The 16,069-nt window shown below is 38.3% G+C and overlaps 1 protein-coding gene across 2 annotated transcripts in view; it reads right to left on the bottom strand.

Moving 5' to 3' along the window:
* Positions 1-240: 240 nt before the first annotated feature.
* The window catches only part of osbpl3b (oxysterol binding protein-like 3b), a 57,093-nt gene continuing 41,264 nt past the window's right edge, over positions 241-16,069 (bottom strand). The window contains exons 12-23 of one of the 2 annotated variants that reach the window (XM_046847317.1): positions 14,760-14,867; positions 13,209-13,343; positions 12,272-12,365; positions 11,841-12,085; positions 7,054-7,191; positions 6,728-6,791; positions 6,545-6,623; positions 4,685-4,829; positions 3,769-3,913; positions 3,271-3,397; positions 1,893-2,015; positions 241-1,191 (exon numbers count right to left, since the gene is read on the bottom strand). In XM_046847317.1, the coding sequence (XP_046703273.1) occupies positions 1,095-1,191; positions 1,893-2,015; positions 3,271-3,397; positions 3,769-3,913; positions 4,685-4,829; positions 6,545-6,623; positions 6,728-6,791; positions 7,054-7,191; positions 11,841-12,085; positions 12,272-12,365; positions 13,209-13,343; positions 14,760-14,867 (1,500 nt within the window). In that variant the 3' untranslated portion in view covers positions 241-1,094. The remainder of the gene's footprint in view (positions 1,192-1,892; positions 2,016-3,270; positions 3,398-3,768; positions 3,914-4,684; positions 4,830-6,544; positions 6,624-6,727; positions 6,792-7,053; positions 7,192-11,840; positions 12,086-12,271; positions 12,366-13,208; positions 13,344-14,759; positions 14,868-16,069) is intronic. The other variant, XM_046847319.1, reaches the window with a different exon arrangement.

The following is a 16,069-nucleotide window of genomic DNA, read 5'->3' as shown; positions in this document are numbered from 1 at the left end:
ATTTGTGAGGACTTTGGTCTGTTGCCGGACAAAAGTCCTCACACATCTGAGCAGATATTCTGCTTAATTTATAACTTGACTCCATAACACAAGTATGATGCTTTATAGGTTCTAATTTTCAAATTGACAGCGTTGTGAACAGCAGTTAATAATAGCACATGAACTAGGCCACAGGATAAAACAGAGAGCATCACTTTATTCAGTGAATGGAGCAAATAATAATAAAAATAAAAAGCTAGACACAGATATGATTGGTTTATTGAAGAAGAGAGGAATCATAACAGTGGTTAATATGATTTCCTCAGTTGCTCTCTTTACAAGGAAGAACTCGATGAACACAGATTACAAAACTGAAAATGCTTAAATAATCAGCTAAAACATCCCAAAGAAGCATGGTAACTATTTAGTACTTGAAACAAAGCTGTGTGAATCTTTCTCAGATGCTAGCAACATTGTAATATGTATTATGTTTATTTTTTCTAATCATAATGAAAGGGTATAATAAAGGTGTTATGGAATATGTGACCATAAGGCATAAGACAGGTTTAAATTCATACTCCAATGTGTTCCCTATATTACATACAAGAGTACCATCTCTTTCAGGAGGTAGACAATGTTACTTTGATCAGGTTCTTTTGTTTCAGACACGGCTTCAGGTATTGTACTGTCTGCAGTATTGCTCTAAATCACAAGAGTACTGCAATGCAACAGTGTATGTGTCAGGATCTTTGTGCTACTAGTTGCACACAGCAGTGATAAACATGAAACACTGGGATATGCTTGCATAATTTCTAGACATTCAAGGAAGGTGCCTGCATAAACACACTGTAAAACATACCAGAAGCATATTAAGGCATTTAAAATGGAATATTATATAACAAAAGGTGTTGAAATAAAGAAAATGTTTTGCAATTCAAGTGAAGATCCTCAGTTTGACTATCAGGCGAGAAAAATCACTTTCGTCAGCGTTTGTCTTAGTCTCTACATTCCACATGTGCTTTTCACCCATACGCTGAAGATCAGAGCAGGCAACAGTGATGAGAAAGAAGGAGAAGACTAAAGAGGCCTATGAGTGATCATTGTTAATCTGTAGTTCACCACAGCACTGGGCAATCCAGATTACTGAAGCCTGGATCTTTCCTCAGATCCCAGTAAGTGTTGTTGCTGACCCATGTGTCATCTTTTGATTTCCTGCAAGCCAAAATAAAACCTTGGATTTAGCAGCTAGCATTGTGAAACGTTATTTACTTTAATATTTTGAATCATTGGTGTTAATGATTCATCTTGAGCAAAGAAAGAGTTATCCAAAGATTTAATTAAGCAACTATTTTAAAAAGCATCTTTCCTAAATACTGTTTGAAGTCGGTGAGTCTCTCATAAATACTGTTTAATAACTGTTTAACTATTTAACTCTTCTGGCTATTAATTAAATCAATCCACACATGTCCAATCATCCAATCATCATCCAATACTATCATCACATTTATTATATTAAAAAAAGATCCTAGTAAAGTGAACTGACTGACAGACCAGTAACTATTTTACCCATATGATCATTTACTAACACAGATGTGAGCGTTATTACGCCACCAAGCGCCACATTTACTTCAGAAAATGTAAAAGTTTTATATATATATATATATATATATACTGTATATATAGTCTATGGCTTAAACAAGGGCTTAGTAGTTTGCACCATAAACTTACAGTGAGTGCATATTTACACCCTTTCTTTCCTTAATTTCATAACTTCATACCTTCTCTACTAGTTACATTGTTTACTATTTATTTTGCATGAGTCTCTGAGAACCCAACACAGAGTAAGTGACTAATATATTAAAGATGAATAGATGTTGCATTGAGAAGGAAATTATTCCTTAGGGGGCTCTTACTGGAAAAACCGTGGCTGATGTGCCATGTTGTTCTCGTCGAGGACTCTGCGCCGATCTCTCTGTAGCTGTTCGATTCTCTGCTTCTGGGCTTCTGCAGACTCAACGTTCCCCTCCTCTAATAACCTACACACACACACACACACACACACACACAGATGGTACGCTATGCAACATGCCATTGTTTCTTTGACTTTGCTTACAATAGAAGGTGATGGAGAATCACGTGGCAGTGTGGAGGGATATGTAAAGTTTAACCTAAAAAAAGCGCAACTGCAAACTTAGACAGCTTTATGAAAAATTAAAGAGCCAACAGTATAAAAACTGAAGTAATAAATAATCTATCTAATAAATAAATGCTTTATATATCACTGGTAAACAGACTAATGCCATTATTACAGAAGAGAAATAAAGAAAAAACAATTGTCTCAATACATAGTAGGACATGAATATCACTTTTCACACAATGAGTTGAAACTCAGAAATGCACTGCAGGAATTCTGTAGACTGTATGAATTGGCCCTAATATTAAAAAATACTAAACCCGCCTTGACTACTAAAGCACCGCAGCCTGAATTTGCACAAGGACACAAGTGTATGTCACATTTAAACACTGCTGAAACCTGAATTCCCTTCTGTGCTAGAGCTTGGAGCATTTATTATGTTTTCTTTTTATATCCATTCATTTATTAGTTTATCTTGGTCAAGGTCAAAATGAATCCAGGAACATGGCGTGTGAGGCAAAAACATGGGATTGGCTTAAAAAGGAAGTCAGTTCATCACAGGACATTATGCACAAACACATTTAGCTACAGGCAATTTTGCACAGCCAATCAACTTACTAACATGGTTTTGGGTAGTTGAAGGAAACATGAGATAATGGAAGAAACCCATGCTTGAAGAAAAAAAGAAAAACTCCACTAGAAACTAGACACTAAGCTGAGTCCAGCAGTGAAGCCAAAACACTGGAGCTGTAAACTGGCAGTCCTACCTGATGCTTTAAAAATGTATTCAGCATTGCATTTGATAAGATGAATTATATGACTCTTTGTCCATTACACTTTAATTTGAGTTATTTATTTTTATTGATTTAATTCAGCCATTTTGTTCTTAAGCATTAAGCATTAATTTTTAGTCTCTGTGTCTGTTTGGCGTTTGAACTACAATATAAAAATACATCATATAGGACACCTTAGAAAAGTGCTAGAACATGGAGCAGAATCTTAATGGAATGTTTCCATCATCTTGTGGAAACTATTCCATGAACAATTAAGTTAAATTGAAATTAAAGTAAGAAAAAAACTGCTATCAAATACTTGTCTTTACAAATAACTCCTATCTAAACAAATGTACAAAAATTCTGAATGCTAGATGGGTTTACCTCTGATCCAGGCGTAATCTCGTGTCTGTGGGAGGCAGAAATGGTTTGGTCTGTGGGTCCAGTTCATTCAGTTCAAGAGCAAATTTAGTGAAGCCGTAGTACTGCTCATACTCAGCAGGCATTGGATCTACAAAAATAATAAATAAAGCTCATAAGACAACAAAAAACACAATTTAATATTTGTCAATGAAAAAAAAGAAAAAAAAAGAAATCAAGAACGATGTGACAGTAATTGTGATATTGAAGATATATAGTTTGGATGTACAGTACAGTATGCTGTAATTCATATGTCACTAGATCTTGTGTGTCAATCACATTGTTTTTTTCTGGCTAAAGTATTAATAAATCAGAATGTCTGATTGTAATGCATGTGGCATTTCATTATAAAAAAAGGTTTCAGCTGCAATACACTATCAACTGAAACCCCCAGGTAGTCAGGTACAGGATTGCTGCAGAGATGATTAAATGTGCAGTGGACTATAAATGTTTGTATCTTACTGGTTCTCCAGATGCATGTAGCAGATTGTGGGCTTCCACAGCATATACTCTCATGCCACTTCCCAAACAGCTTGTGTATCACCTTGCCTTTATGGTCCACAATATTTCCCTCCACTTCGTTCATATTGGAGTTCCAGTACTTAGCCTGCAATGCAGAAAAAAACAGCACTGTCATTGTTGTCTCAGTCCAATCCGATCAACACACCGTCTACAGGTTCCTAATTTAAAGTGTTTACTCTGAAATAGGGGACATCAGTTCAAATCAAGTTAATTAACAAAGTTAATAAATCTGCTTTCCTTCATTAGCCTATTTGTGTATAACATGCAGTATGTGTTCTCATCCTTCAGAAGATGGCACTGCTGAGCCACTGGTGAAATGCCATTAATCATCTCTTTCTTTGCTCTCATATTTCTCTCCCTGAACTTGTCACATTCTTTTTCTGCCCCATACTCACTTCATCAATGTGACCAATCATTTTAGATGTCATGTATTTGGAATGACACCAATGTTAATGACTATTCTACAGTCATTACAATAGCACTCTAATCACTATGCTAAAGGAAGTGTATGTCTTGTTTTTTTGTGGTAGATTAACTAATATCTCATTTATTTCATCAGAATTTAAGAATTAGACCCCAGCATGCCTCCACATACATTATGGAATGGTAATGGAATGGTTTCATTTCATTCGCTTCACAAAGATCTTTCTCCTTCTCTACATAAACAGTGTTCTACAACATAAAGTGAGTCAATGTACACTGACTCATGATAATCAGAATGCTATATGTCATTGTGTACAAGGACTTTAGCACAATATATACATCATGCAGTGTGGTGAATGATTGAGGTTACATAGCACAAAGATTTCATTTACTGTAAGTGGACGTCTCAGCATGTGGGGGGAACGTAGCTCACCTTGACGAAGGTGACTTTACACTGACAGATATCGCTGCTGGAGTTCTTAATAGAGATTTCTCCGTAGTGCTCGATCCAGCGCTGCCCACTCAGAATGTTGTGAATGCACGATGTCACTTTGTTCCACTCATAGTGGTCTCCCGAGCTGTAAAACAAAGCAAGTTTTAAAATGATACTCATTACCATAAAGAATTATAATATTCATTTGATTATTCTTTATATATTAATATAAATCCTGACATACATATAAAACACTTCAACAAATAGAGCACATGTTGCAATAGAGCTGCACTATGTGTGTGTAATACCTACAAATGTCACACCATGAAACTTCATGTTCATATTTACTCAAATAATCTTAGTTAATCACTGGTATCTATCAAATTAAACATTTCACCGGCTTTCCAAAATCCACATATAATCTGCCATCTTTATAATGGATTTAATTTCTTTAAAAGATTTTCGAAGTGCCCTTTAAAATAGGACAAATATCAAACGACTTTATGTTTCTTTATGTGTGCACTATATCACGATGTTCCAGAAACTACACAGTATACTCCAACAGAACCTCATTTAAAAATGAGTGACAGAAATCCCTAATAATGTCTGATCATTTTTACAAAATTTATACAGTTTTTAAGAAAATCTTAAATACACAAATATCTTAAATTTGCCTAAACATCATGTCAATATTCCAGGTCAGTATAAACATACATTTGTCCCATATTTCCCCCTCACAGCCCCCAAAGCTACAGAGTCAAAGTATTTGTTGCGATGAGTGTTTGCTTTGTTTTGTGACTTGTCTCTTCCCATGTCTTGTCATAGATTGTATTATCAGGATGTCTTTCAGCTGTGGTCCTTTTCATTCGATATTGTCATTGAAACCCTTGTGTTTCTTTGTTCTGTGTGAAAAATTGTTCCGTGTAAACATACCTGGCTTATACAACCTATTAAACCTGTACTTGATATCCAGATTTTTGCACGCTTCCTATTTAATTATTTGCCCTTCAATTGCTGTTTGCTGATTCGCTGGCCTTTTGCCTATTTCTGATTAAAGTTTGCTACTTTCAATCAAGAGTCTAAACAGCAAATGTATCTGTCTCCAACACTGCATGATGTTCCCTTTAATATTAAAATAACCTGTTTGGCTACCCAGATTATTTCTATTTCAGCATATAAGGCACATGGATTTTAAGTATTTGTGTGAAACCTGGACTGTAATTTTGGAGAGTGATCTTTAGTCTGACCTTGTGTTTTGCCTCACCTCGACTTTGCACCTTATCTAGCCCTTAGATTACTGTTTGCTGATTTCATTCACTGAACCTGTACTGATTTGGACTGGTTTGAATTTTGTCTGTATTTGGTACTGGCCAAGATTGTATTGACCTTGATTTTTTGACATAAAAAATAAACATAATCTCTGAGTCAGTTGAGTTTTAAAGCACCTGTAGGCAGACTGGCTCTTTTTAGCATCACATTTGTTGACCTGATATGATTCTTTGCAGGAAAGATACACTAGACCAAAAGTATTCAATAATATCAGAATGGTTATTGTCAATTTAGCAAAATATATTTATGGCCTCTAGAAGTGGCAGCATCAACATATTTTTAATCTCTTAAAAACAAAATTCAGCTACAGTAACATCTGATGGACTTTCCCAGACTGACACACATATAGTGAAATATCTGACAGTCCTAAAAGTTATAAAGATGCATGTGTTTATGTGCTCACAGTGCACTGTGCAGTGACGCTCAAGAGAAATCATAAATCTGCATGGCAGTGGAAAGATCTTCATACAGAATCTGTATTAATGTGTGTGGGAATGTCAGAAAAATAGCCAAGAGAATCAGAGCACTTACCCAGGGAGAACTACATGAGTGGTGCCAACAGGAACAATCTCCATGGACTTCCCCCAGAACTTGTTTTTCCACCTCACATCTAAATGTGCCACACAAACACCAGGGTCACCTTGAGAGAAAACTGCTCACAGAGCCTCAGAGCTCATCTGTACTATATACATATCCACCCAACTGATCTTTTACCTTGCCAGAAGATGAAGTTTTTCGATTCAGAATGACATGCAGATATGGGGGGATGATGGCTGACCTAAAGCGGGAAAAACAGAGTGACGTAAGTGTATACACTATATTGACAAAAGTATTGGGACACCTGAATTTTCCAGCCATATGTCGATCTTCCACCAAATTGTTACCACAGTGTTAAAGACACACAATTGTATATGATGTCTTTGGCTGTGTTAACATTAAAGTTTTACTTCACTTGAATCTTATGAGCTTTTATGCATAAATAATGTATGTACATAATTAAATGCAGTTAACAGTATAACCCAGCATGAACATACTTATACCTGCTCTGCTATAAAGCGAAATCCTTTATCTGGCCGGTCGCACTCATACGTCTCCCCTAGGACTGGGTTGAATGGTTTCCCTCCTGCTCTGTAGTAACTGGAGGCGTAGCCTGATACGGCGAATGTTGCAATGTACACCTACACATTCACACAAGACAAGCTTAGAAACTCATCTGTATCTATCCAAATATATCAATAAGTGTTTATTTAAAATCAGTTGTAACAAGTAGTATACAGAATTCTAAACGTATACTTTAAACATGAAGGAGGCTATAGAAAAAAATTGGATCTTTGGCCAATCTGTCTGCAATTGGTCAATCCACTGCAATGATGAGAATCTTTAACAAATAATTGTTGAATAGTGATGTTTCGAAAACGTAATTCCTCCACTATTAGTCAAAAAAAATACAGCCTGAGAGGTAGTAAGACTGATGAAATTTCGATAATGACATGAAAACAGCACACTGAACTTGGCACTGAGTTCATGAGTGCACTCTCAAAACTTCCTGAAGTGTGGACATTTGAGAAAGCAATACATAATCACTCGAGCTGCAAAGGTCATTATAAAACCATCAATGCTTCTTAAAGCTGAGAGACAATTCAGATTTCCATCAAGCCATTTTAGTCCACCACTGACTCACCCTCTCCTGTGTAATAAACACTGAAAGTACTCACATACAAAGTGTCTGACTGTGGCCAGTTTGAAAGCTCCTCTAATGGAGCACTGGTTTAGTGGAAGAAACGAGGTCACTCCGGTCCACTCAGTGAACACAGAGAAGGGGCCGGAGAGCTTTGTGCCCCTCTTAATGCGAGCCAAAAACCTGTCTTGGGCTATTAACTCTCCATTATATTGTCCTGAGCACTTCACTTTTCTTGATGACTCTTGCTCTATCTATCACATTTTGCTCAGATGTGTTCAATTTCTTTAAAACATCTACTCATTAATGAGCTTTGCATTTATGTGACCCCTGGTACATTACACAAGCCTCCAGTCTGACACTTTTACAGGGAACAAGCCCAAATCTAAAAGCCTTACAATAAATATTACTGGAAGCACAACAAGCTCTACTTCCACTTATATGTCTGCATGTGTGTAGATCTGCTAAAGTGTAGCTGACCAAAGCTCGATTTACTTTACTCCATCATACTACGGACACAGTCATGAGCAATGGCCATCAGATGCTAGATGAGCTTGGATTAGACTGGCAATTAAAAAAGCATGGCTCCAGTAATGGTAAATGTGATCAGCTAACAGTAAATGACACTGTAAATCAGACATCGGACTCGACAGAGGCGCGACATTTACGATGACTGAAAGTCTGTCTGACAGAAGAAATTATACATGGCCTGTAATAAGGTGATGATCAAATTTTGTACATCTTAGAAAGATGACAAGGGATATTTTACAATAGTGAAATTCAAGCATTTAACAGAAACAGCTCAAGACATGCTATCTGAAAGTGGGCAATGGGGAATGAAGAAATCATATGAAAAACAGACTTGAATGTATACAAATGGTGAAGATAAAAATATCAGACTATTTAACTCCCACTGCTGCAGTTATACAAGTCTTATACAAGTTACTACAAGTTGAAACAACAATTCTATTACATTCTGATTTCACACAGAAATCAAAACAAAATGGGATATTTTGTTGTACAGGGAAGGAAACTCATGTGCCAGAGAACATCACACCAATCTGCTGTTTATTATTTTCATCACCACCACACACTGTTTTACTCCTTACATGCTTTACATCATTATGATCACAGTTGAATATTGTATATTTTAGGAGTTTACCAATTTCAAGGATGTACAAGGCATCTGTAGTTTCACTATACCCTAGTTCTATATGCTTATGACCTCAACACACTATTGTTCCATTGTTTGTTAACCATGTCATCCGGATGTCAAGTTTTCATATACAGTGCATCCGCAAAGTATTCATAGCGCTTCACTTTTTCTATATTTTTTTATGTTATAGCCTTATTCCAAAATGGATTAAATTGATTATTTTCCTCTAAATTCTACAAACAATACCCCATAAGGACAATGTGAAAGAAATGTGTTTGAAATCTTTGCAAATTTAATAAAAATAAAAACGTGAAAAAAAAAATCACATGTACATAAGTATTTTGTATCTTTTATACATGTACTTTGCTCAATACTTTGTTGAAGCACCTTTGACACTAATTACAACCTCAAGTCTATTTGAGTATGATGCTACAAGCTTGGCACTAAACTGTATTTATGGACAGTTTCTCTCATTCTTCTTTGCAGAACCTATTAAGCTTCATCAGGTTGGAGGGTGAGTGTCCGTGCACAGCCATATTCAGATCTCTCCAGAGATGTTCAATCAGGTTTAAGTCTGGGCTCTGGCTGAGTCACTCAAGGACATTCACAAAGTTGTCCTGTAGCCACTCCTTTAGTATCTGAGCTGTGTGCTTTGAGCCATTGTCCTGTTGCAGGATGAACTGTTGCCCCAGTCTGAGGTCCAGAGCACTCTGGAGCAGGTTATCATCCGTGATGTCTCTGTACATCACTGCATACAACCACTTACATTTTTTTTTATCATCACCTGGTTTCCTTTACAATCACTCTTACTATTCTATCTAAAAACAATTTTCAACATCTCTCACTTATCTGTTCTAACCCCCACTCCATCTCTCCCTCATCAGTAGTTTCCTGTACTCTTTCATCTCTTCCTGACCCTGACTCATTTCCCTCTTTAACCTTGGACTCTGCCACTGACGCTTTCATCTCCTCATTCTTTCCTCAACCATGGACCTCCAATGACTACTACACCCAAGAAGACTTCTTGTCTCGCCCCCTGGCTGTCAGAGGTTTTGCACAGCAATCGCCGAGAATTTAGATCAGCGGAAAGGAAGTGGGAGCATAGTCAACCATAAGACTCTCTTGTCTACCCTCAGAAGCCTCAGTTTCCAAGGAGCAGCATGGGAATGGTTTGCTTCCTACCTGGAAGCTCATGTAACATGTCCTAAACAGACCATCCACTGGTGTCCCACAAGGCTCAGTATTTGGTCCCTTCCTTTTTTCCCTCTATACCTACTCACTTGGTGAAGTCATATCCTCACATGGGTTTTCTTACCACTGCTATGCTGATGGTACTCAACTCATCTTCTCCTTTCCTCCCTCAGGTACCACAGCTTACACTCGGATCTCAGCATGCTAGGACATATCTTCACGGATGAGTGCTCCTCAAATAAAACTTAACTCTAGCAAAACCAAACTGCTGGTCATCCCAGGTGATTCATCTCCAGGTCAGGATCTCAGAATAACTCTTCATAACTCTCTGCTCTTCTCTTCAGCCACTGCTCATAACCTTGGGCTAACTATGGACAATCAACTGTCCTTCTTCTCACATGTTGCTAATGTGGCTCGTTGTTGTCGGTACCTTCTCTACAACATCCAAAGAATTCAACCATTTCTGTCCACAAAGGCTGCCCAGGTGCTTGTTCAGGCTCTTGTCATTTTGAGACTGGACTACTGCAACATTCTGCTGGCAGGTCTACCTCTGAACACTATTCGTCAAATTATCCAAAACGCAGCTACGCAACTTGTGTTCAACCTGCCCAAGTTCTCCCACACCACCCCACTGCTGCGCTTCCTCCTCTGGCTTCTGGTAGCTGCATGCATCACATTCAAAACACTGATTCTTGCCTACAAAGCCAAAAATGGGCCAGCACCCTCTTACCTCAGAGAGCTCAACACTCCTCGCACCACCACGCTGCCTGAGATCCTGTACCACTGCTCGACTGGTACCACCTTCTCTCATGGTAATATGTACGTTTATTTCAAGGCTCTTCTCTGTTCTGGCACCAAGGTGGTGGATTGAAACATGGGAGTCCATTGAAGGTGATGGTGAAGACCTTCCTCTTCCTGAAACACTTAAACTAACACTTTACAGGTTTACTTTGTTCAATTTTTATTTCTCATGGTCTGAGAGTCCTTTAGGTGCCTTTTGGCAAACTCTAGGCTTTCATGTGCTTTTTACTAAGGAATGGCTTCCGTCTGGCCACGCAATCATTCAAGCTTGATTGGTGGAGTGCTGCAGAGATGGTTGTTCTTCTGGAAGGTTCTTTGCTCTTCACAGAAAAAAGCTGGAGCTCTTTCAGGGTGAATATCGGGTTCTTGGTCACCTCCCTGACTAAGGCCCTTCTGCCCGATCGCTCATTTTGGTCGGGCGGTCCGCTCTAGGAAGAATCCTGGTGGTTCCAAACTTCTTCCATTTACGAATGATGTAGGCCACTGTGCTCATTGGGATCTTCAATGCTGCAGATATTCTTCTGTACCCGTTCCAAGATCTGTGTCTCGATACAATCCATACAGACAATTCTATGGGCTTCATGGCTTGGTTTGTGCTCTGAAATGCACTGTTAATTGTGGGACCTTATATAGACAGATGTGTACCTTTCCAAATCATGTCCTATCAACTGGATTTACCGTAGGTGGACTCCAATTAAGTTGTAGAAACATCTTAAGGATGATCAGTGTAAACAGGTTGCACCTGAGCTCAATTTTGAGTGTCATGGCAAAAGCTGTGAATAATTATGTACGTGTTTTTTTTTTCTTTCAGTTTTTTATTTTTAATAAATTTGCAAGATTTTAAAAAACAAACTTCTTTCATGTTGGCATTTTGGTATTGAATTCTGAGGAAAATATTAAATGGAATAAGGCTGTAACATAAAATGTGGAAAAATTGAAGTGCTGTAAATACTTTTTAGGATGCACTGTATATGCGTGTGTGTGTGTGCCCTGATGGATACCATGCGTTCAAATGGGTCCTGTGTGTGCGCGGCCTGGTCGAGCAGCTCGCTGTACTCCAGCTCCTCACACAACCTCTGCAGGGTGTTAAGTGGCTCATTCAGCTGCACAGGCATGGCCACCTTGGACAGGTCCTTTCCAATATTATTCCTCAGGATGTTCCACAGACTGATGTTGCTGGTGTTGGGGCTTGGAGACGGGAGCAAAGAACGCCGCTTTCCCTGAGGGACACCGTTCTCAGTGCAATCTAAGAGCAGAGCAGATTCACTGGATGAGTAAGAATGTTTGCTGGTGTATGAGAATGTTCTGAAAATGTGTCGGGGGAGTGAAAGAAGTACACGGTATCTATCTAATCTCAAATGTCTTGGTGCTTGTACTGTCACTTGTTAGATTAAAAAAAACAAAAGCAAATGAGGTGAAACACCTGAGTCACCTGAGTCAAGTCTCTCATTTTGAACCTCGTTGCTGAAGTTGTCCATGGAGATATTATCGCTGATATCGCTGATGTATGAGTCATCTTCAGAAGGCTAACAAGAGAGAGTGAGAGAGAGAGAGAGAGAGAGAGAGAGAGAGAGAGAGAGAGAGAGAGAGAGATATCTTTATTATAGTAGTTCCGCTGTTTTGTCAGATTAACACCTCCTGGCTACTCACATGCACTCGGGAGCACTGATCACTAGGCTCCTCTTTTACCACCCACCATTAATAACAGTGGAAGTCTCACTCAAGTATGTGCATGCTTGTATGATTGAATTTGAGAGTAGGAGTGGAGTACATACAGTGAAAGAGAGAGAGAGAGAGAGAGAGAGAGAGAGAGAGAGAGAGAGAGAGGAAGAGAGATAGAGGGAGAGGGATAAAGGGAGAGAGAGAGAGAGAGAGAGAGAGAGAGAGAGAGAGAAAGAGAAAAACTCTCATGGGAGGAGAACAAATTTTCCCTTGGCTCTTTGGAGGGGTATTTTTAGAAGCAAGCAATTAGCTCTATTTTCACATTAGTTCTGCTATTGGAGCTGCTTGGACAAGTCTGGCCAAAGTGACAAAAAAAGTGTGTAAAAAGCGAAAGAAAACTGAGATATTGATGCCTTGAACCTGACATGTCAAAGGTTGGTTTATAGTGCATCATCCAACACACTGTTGGCTGTAGCATCAAACAGCAGTCAACAGCGAACTAGAAACTATTCTACTCCCAGGGTATGACTCATAATCCTCAGAGGGAGGAGAAGGTAAAAGTGGGCATAGCAATATTTCTGGAAAAACATCATGCTGTAAGCAAAAAATAAGACGGTGAAGTGTAGAAATAGTCATGGCGCTCCAAGTAAAAAAAAAAAAAAAAAAAAAAAGGACAATATTTACAGAGTAGACACGAAGGGTCTCACCTCGTTCTCAGAAGAGCTCGCCGATAGCAAGACCTCTTGCGCATCAAAGAACTCAGACAAAGAATCTGTAATGGAAGCTCGGCTCTCATTGGACACCTGGTGGACGAGGTGGCGGGAGTCTGAGGATTCCTGCTTCTGTAATCGGCAAGTCATAGCTTAGTAAAAACACAATGTATGCATTTAATCATCGACCTGCTACAATGCTGTCAAACCGGAATCCTAAACACATGGAAAATGGTGTACCACAGTTATGAATAAAAATGATCAACCAAATACCACTTGCTCACTTTATTAACAGAAGAAACTCATTTGCCAAACCCAATAATCGACGATGCAAGCACATCATGGCTTCTGTTTCTAACCAGGAAAGAAAGATATAAGCTTGTTTTGCAAGCCATGCTAATTAGTGCAGAAGGAAGGTGTTGATTCAGAAAGCAGAGTAAACCACAGGAAATATCAAGCGTGGTGATGTGTTTTTGCATGTGTGGGAGTTTGATTGTTAGTGTCTGTGTATTCAAGGAAATTCCTTAACTAGCAACAGCTTGACAGGATTTAGTGAATTCATCTATTACAATCTTTTAGGCACAGCATAATGATTACCGACCAAAGGTTTCTGCAAGGCAAGAGTAATAATATATTATAATAATAATATAATAATAATATAATAACTAATACACTGCTTCCTAAAGGCTATTTTAAAGGCTATTTTATTATTTACTTGATACACAGCAACAGGGTGCAGAACATCTATAACTTACTGACTAACCTGAGGTTTTACTGCTCTGTAAATAATGTGGGAAAAATACCCAAAATCTTCATTTAAATCAGTTTAACATACTGTGTATAGTGTAGCCTTTCTAAATAATTACTAATTACTCTTAATAATTAATTAAAATTTCTATACCAGGCAACGTAATAATGTGTGCTCTATGTATGAAGATCTTTAACGTACAGACGTGATTAAATAGACAGTTCTGCTTACATCAATCACTGTGAATGGGACTCATGCAGAAAATTGAATTGAAAGAGAACTGAAGTAGCACTCACACTCAATAAATATCACTTGTGAGAATGCCAGAACTACGTGGTCAGCTGTCTCTGATCCTGATGACATTAAAAAAGTTATGATAGATTTCACGACCAAAGGCTTCTTTTTAATCTGTCATCAAAGTTAGATTTAATTAATTTAGAAAAATCATACTCCTACACTGAGCACTATTCCTGATACATTTTACTTAGGAGGTGAATACAGACCACCCGAATTTACCCAAGACATTCTCGTTTCAAGAAACAGTAACAGCAAGTTTCTTGACTACTACACAGTTCTGAGTAATTCTTTCCTGATGAATCACAGAAATGGTCGGAGTTTCTAAGCACATGTTTGGTTACAGCAAACAATAGCTGGGAGCAGCAGAAGGATTGAGTCAACCTTGCATTTCATTTATGAAATGGATTAACCCTTGCCAGTTTCTATGCCTAAAAGTTTGGGATGATGCTGGTCAGTAGAAAAGAAGAGGGTGCTGCTGGTGGTAGTGTATTCCTCACACCCACCTGCAGCGTGCCAGTGCTGAAGTTTTTAAGGACGGCAGGCTCTGAGATGTGCGACTCTATGTGTATCTTGCAGAGGCGCTCTCTCAGATCAGAGTTCTGTGCTAAAGCCTGCAAAAGCAAACAGCAACCAGCATAAGCATACAAACGCGCACGCGCACACACACACACACACACACACACACACACACACACACACACACACAGGCAGAGCAAAGTGTTCTCTAAAGAATCTAAACTCTTCTGGAACACATTTATAACCTTATTAAAACAGAGTATAAGTATTTCAAAATCTTGAAGATCCTGTCATAGACTTTTATTTATTACTATAACAGCAGTAACTATAACAAGGACTATAACAGCAGAAGATCACGTTAAGATCCACAGACAAGTCAGAGAATTTGGCCAAACATCATAAATCCATGAACCCAACTTGCCAATCCAAGCTGGTGGAGTTGATATTTTCTTGGCACACTTTGGGATGGTTAGTGCTAATTAAACATAGCTTGAATGTGACTATTTTACATTGTTGCTGACCATTGCCACAATTCACTTCCACTTTGAGAATGATGATATCACAAAGCAAAACTCATCTGAACGTGGTTTCATGAATATGACAATGAGTTTGATGTATTTCAGTGGCCTTCTCAGTCACCTGATCTAAATCCAATAAACACCTTTGGGATGTAGTAGAAGCAGGACTTGCATGACGCAGTCATGTTAACATTGACCACAATCTCAAAGGAATGTTTCCAGCGTCCATGCCATGAAGAATTAATGCTGCTTTAAGAACAAAGTTTCCCTTTGTTCCTAATAAAGTGCTCTGTAAATTTACATGAAATGATGTACACTTTAACAAACGTTTTTTACTAATTAATAAGCAGAGCCCCTTGACGTCTGATTAAAGACGGTAAGACACGTAAAAAAAATTTGCAACACAGTATGAGCACAAAATAGCATGCTGTAGACACAGATCTTTTTTAATAGTGCATTCAAGTCATGTCAGAATTATAGTAATTACATGCTAAACGGCATTCAAAAAAAGTATCTGTACAAAACTCATAATTAGCAGTTGGGACTTCTGAATTTTCTGACAGCTCTATCTCAATAGAGTGTGAAATGACGTTACACACAACTGAGAAACAGGGGCAGCAGCTTGGAACAGTGCAACATATGGTTTTAAATCCCCTTTTGCTTTCTGTAACAGCCTTCAAAACAAAACATAAACACTTCAGTGCAGCATTGCAGCTTTTAGCTTTGTGCCAAGAAAAAATATATAAAGTAATATAAATAAATCATTTCCAAGACTGCAA

Source organism: Silurus meridionalis, chromosome 4 (genome assembly GCF_014805685.1).
Source record: "Silurus meridionalis isolate SWU-2019-XX chromosome 4, ASM1480568v1, whole genome shotgun sequence".
NCBI classification, from domain to species: Eukaryota; Metazoa; Chordata; class Actinopteri; order Siluriformes; family Siluridae; genus Silurus; species Silurus meridionalis.
Note: the sequence above shows the minus strand (reverse complement) of the source record. Positions and strands in the feature narration are given on the sequence as shown.